The sequence below is a fragment of the Euphorbia lathyris genome, chromosome 5 (assembly GCF_963576675.1).
Source record: "Euphorbia lathyris chromosome 5, ddEupLath1.1, whole genome shotgun sequence".
NCBI lineage: Eukaryota > Viridiplantae > Streptophyta > Magnoliopsida > Malpighiales > Euphorbiaceae > Euphorbia > Euphorbia lathyris.
Genome location: NC_088914.1, coordinates 79,934,367 through 79,938,874, shown reverse-complemented (window position 1 = coordinate 79,938,874; position 4,508 = coordinate 79,934,367). Strand labels below are relative to the sequence as shown.

Here is a 4,508-nt window from a genome sequence, read left to right as displayed (position 1 = left end):
TTAGGGACTAAAGAGTTATTAAAAAAAAACTTAAGAATCCTAAATTATGTGTATGGACTAACTAATATAATATGTTAAAATATATGGACTAATGAATTGTTTACTATTTTTATCAATTTGATATTTTATTTTAGAAATAAATTACAAATTTAGTCTTATGGTTATTGAAAGAAAGCAATCGTAACATTTCAACACTCATTAACGGAAAATGAGTTTTTTTTTTTTCAACGTCCAGCGTTCTGACAAACCAATAATGTTTGAAATCACATATAAAAACTCATGAGTAAAAGTTCTTATTTACTTTCTTATTCCATTTATTTTAGCATTGGACATATTCATGCTGAGCTATGTTGTACGAAACTCTTCTTCATTAGCGTTTTTATGTTTCATGTCTGTTTCCGCTTCTTTTCCGTTTCTATTACCGTTTCCTAGCTAATTTTTCTTAGAAATAACGTATACCCATTCCCGTTACGAGTAAGGACTAGTTAGCCGGTCAAGTTCAACTATATATTACAAACATTTTCAGTCTTCACTACAACTTGCCAATTCACCAAAAGCAGCCTGAGACAAGGGCTAACAACAAAATAGAAACAAACAAAACATTGGCAACTACAAAATACAAACAAGAGTGTGTCAATGTTGATGCTGGTTTCTTCCTGGCCCTCAATCTTCTACCAAGTTCACAAAAACTGCTGCCTTCATATTTAACACCTGCTTCCTTCCGTGCAATACATATGAAGTTTCCACTAACTTATCTTCTTAATTAGTCCTTGTTCATCCTACGCCTCTGCCTTAATCTTCCGCTGATACTATCTGCATTCGGTTCGGTATCACATTCAGTTCTCTTCTCGGGAGTTCGAATACTCTCGAGTACAATACCCCAGCTATCATTAGCATATTCGCGCGCCTCATTTTCTCTCTTAACTTCATAGCTTTTCTCATTCATGTCTGTCAACTCGCCATCGATCTTCGTGTGCCTCTTTCTCAATCTTGCACCTATGCTTTCTCTTTCTGGACTTTGTTCAAAGACCAATGCACGTCTCCTTTCGAGTTTGATTTCTACTGCAATTTTGCAGTTATCGTAATCTTGCACTTCCTTCTCTTCCTTAACATTAAACTCGAGTTCATTTTCTTTGTCGGTATAAGTTGTGCTATCTGGCAGCTGTTTCTCTTCACGTCGCCTTTCGAGTTTGATTTCTACTGCAATTTTGCCGTTATCGTAATCTTGCACTTCCTTCTCTTCTTTAACGTTAAACTCGAGTTCATTTTCTTTGTTGGTATAAGTTGTGCTATCTGGCAGCTGTTTCTCTTCATGTCTCCTTTCGAGTTTGATTTCTACTGCAATTTTGCTGTTATCGTAATCTTGCACTTCCTTCTCCTCCTTAACATTAAACTCGAGTTCATTTTCTTTGTCGGTGTGAGTTGTACTATCTGGCAGCTGTTTCTCTTCACCGGTCTTCAGCTCAGTTGGTGTTTCCATTTCTGTAAAGGGCAGTGACCTCTTTGCTGTAGCTTGATTGATAGTTACCGAATTCTTTTCTTCGGTATTTTGTGCGCGTTGAGTTTGGATGAGATAATGTGCAACTGATTTGTACCCCATCCTCGATATCTAGATGATACAAAAACTAAATTTGCTCAATTTTTATCTCTGTAAGAGAATGAATTATTAAGAGAGAGTTAGTTACCTTCTTGTAAAGCATTCCGGTGGGAGTCCATCCTTTTCCATTGCGGCACAAACTGCAGTTGCAAATTCCTCGACAGGGTGGGCATATCCAGTCCGGATTTTCAATGGCTTCAAGTACATGTTCCCCATACCTGCATTCCGGGGCAAAACAAGGCTCGGAAAATCAGACTTTTTTTCTTTCTTTTGGAATTTAAAAGCTTACAAAAGAATCAAACTTTAAATGAAGAATGTTGTAATTGTATACCTCATGTACAAGCAATCTCCACAAAACTGTCCTTGAACCAGCTCACATTGGCTGCAGTGGGTACGATAACCAAGCGTCTTCTGCCTGATAACAATCTCAATAATTGAATAAAGAATGTGATTTACTGGAAACATACATAAAATGAGAGCATTTCTGTGATCTTTTATTGGAAACATTTTATACTACTCGGGTCATCGCCCACGCATTGCTAAGAGGACGGCTTCATTTAACTTGGACACACTACCCCAACTCGAAAGCCAAAACTAGCTCCAAGTCTCCAACTTCAACCAATTATTTACCACGAGACTACCGAAATGATTGACCATAACTTCTTAACTTATGAATCTACTACTACTATTCCATTTACATTTTACAAGCAACACTACTTTGTTGCATCTCAGCAGCGACTACTAGGTTTAAGCTACATAATTACTTTGAAAGTCATTATCGAAACAGGTAATTCAACATAGTAACCAAAACGAAAACACTCTTCAAAGAGGAGTACAAAAGGCTTACAAGCATAACACAAAGGTGAAAAAGAAAACCTTTTTCGACATTGGTAACAGACGGACATTCCCTTGTTTTTTCACAGCACAGTACTTCTAATGATAATGCGAAAAAGACGCTAAATAGTCCTGAATTATATGTAGATAGTACCTGCAAACCATGTATAACAGACGGACATTCCCTTGTTTTTCACAGAACAGTACTTCTAATGAAAACGCGAAAAAGACGCTAAATAGTCCTGAATTATATCTAGATAGTATCTGCAAACCATGTACAATGCTATTTCTCTCATAAAGAATATGGTTTGTTCTTCACAAAAAATTAACTAACATACAGGCAGAGTTAAAAAGCATGCTACACACCTGCATTGGTGGCAAGTTTTCCCCTTAATCGGATCATAAATCCGCTTCCCATCCGCCCCATATCCATCTACAAACAAGGTCCAGCTCTTCTCAGTGCTGCCCAACAATTTCTCATGTTCTTCTGTATAAACCTCTGGCTTTGCACCCTCCTCTAGCGTAACATATTCCTCCTCAATTGGTCCACTCTTTTTCGCCATTACAGCTTCCGAGTAGCTAACAGGCGTCGAAGTCTGCAACCTAAAACCATTTCCCCCAAAAAAATTGGAACCAAAACCAACTCGCTCAGCAACAACAACAACAAAAAATAACTATTTAAACAACAAAGACTCATAAATCATTGCTAAAAAAACAAAGTATTGTAGCATTAAACAACAAAGACTCATAAATCCTTGACAAAAGAACAAAACTTTCTAGCATTTAATAAGCAATCGCTAATTTATCTTAGCAAAGTAGCACTAATTTGGTTCCAATAAGCTCCTCTTAAATGGGGAAAGATCTCAATTTAATTATTGAACATGTAAAACCCAGTCTAAACCTCAATAGCAGCCAATGCAGAATATACAAAATAAACAGCGCATGCCCAAATCAAAGGTGATAAATATATGATAAAATTACCTAGAGGAGCGGCGGCGAGGCTCAGAAGGAGAAGGGTGCAATGGAGGAAGAGGAGAAGCACGTTTAGTATAGGTACGTTTGGTGCGTTTAGGAGGAGAAGTTAGGGATTTGAGCTTGAGAGAGAGATCAGAAATTCCCAGTTTCTGCATTCTCTCAAGGTTAGCTTTGATTCTCTCTTCTCTAGATCGCTCATATGGTGACATTTCTGGGGTTTGGATATCGATTATTTGTGGGTTGGAACTCGTTTTTGCGTCTTCTACAGTAGCCATATCTCTCCCCTTTTCCTTGCTCTGTGTCTCTCTGCACTCTCAACGGTCGACTTTGAGCTGTATTTATAGTGGGAAAAAGGAAAGTTGGGTTTTGCTGGTTTCCATAATAATTAATTTACCCATTCTATCAAATTAGAGATAAGTTAAAAGGGTAAAAATTACAAAATTACAACTCCGCGAGAGTCTCATTTACATATTTAAACTCATTTCATTTTCTACCTCTACAATATCCATAACACCATTTTTCTTGGTAATCCTTCTCATTCTTCCACCTAGGGGTGCCAACGAGCCGAACCAATACCGAACCTGATTTGGCTCGGCTCGGCTCGAGAATAAAAAAGGTTCGGCTCGAGTTCGAAACTCGTCGAGTTTGGATTTTTTAAGCTCGGCTCGAGCTCGACACAAGTTCGGCTCGAGCTCGATTCTTTTCGAGCCAGCTCCAGCTCGTTTGGTTTTACATTTTTGAACTTATAATGGGCTCGGTTCGAAAAAAGCTCCTGATTCGGCTCGAGTTTAAAGTTCAAATTTAATATTGTTATTATCCAACTTAACAAATAATTTTCAGAATAAAGAAAAAATAAAAAGTTATTAGATAAACAAAATAAAATAAAATGTCAAAACAATTCAAATTTTTTTATGGTTGGCCCAAGTTTAAAACGGGTTGGATTTGGATAAATTATGTATGAGCCAAAAAAATTGTGATAATTTATTAATGGACTTAAAACTTATGACTCTTAATAAAATTTAAAAATTAAAATTATTGAAATATGTATATATATCTATATAATTAAGAATTGGTAAAATATATATTAAAAAATAATCGAGCT

The 4,508-nt window shown here is 36.6% G+C and overlaps 1 protein-coding gene across 1 annotated transcript; it reads right to left on the bottom strand.

The window, feature by feature from the left end:
- Window positions 1-458: 458 nt before the first annotated feature.
- On the bottom strand, window positions 459-3,705 carry LOC136231293 (uncharacterized). The gene is made up of 5 exons (XM_066020629.1): window positions 3,413-3,705; window positions 2,798-3,034; window positions 1,929-2,012; window positions 1,686-1,815; window positions 459-1,609 (listed from the first exon to the last, which is right to left on the bottom strand). Exons 1-5 carry the CDS (start codon window positions 3,679-3,681, stop codon window positions 764-766), a joined length of 1,566 nt encoding a protein of 521 aa, XP_065876701.1. The 5' UTR covers window positions 3,682-3,705; the 3' UTR covers window positions 459-763.
- Between the last annotated feature and the right edge of the window lie 803 nt (window positions 3,706-4,508).

What these genes read in the sequence shown, in the direction of transcription:
- LOC136231293 (XM_066020629.1), bottom strand. Translation starts at nt 3,681, where the DNA reads ATGGCTACTGTAGAAGACGCAAAAACGAGTTCCAACCCACAAATAATC. An exon ending in CCTCGCCGCCGCTCCTCTAG is followed by an intron (nt 3,035 to 3,412) that starts GTAATTTTATCA and finishes AAATGGTTTTAG; the next exon opens with GTTGCAGACTTCGACGCCTG. An exon ending in CCGGAATGCTTTACAAGAAG is followed by an intron (nt 1,610 to 1,685) that starts GTAACTAACTCT and finishes TGTATCATCTAG; the next exon opens with ATATCGAGGATGGGGTACAA.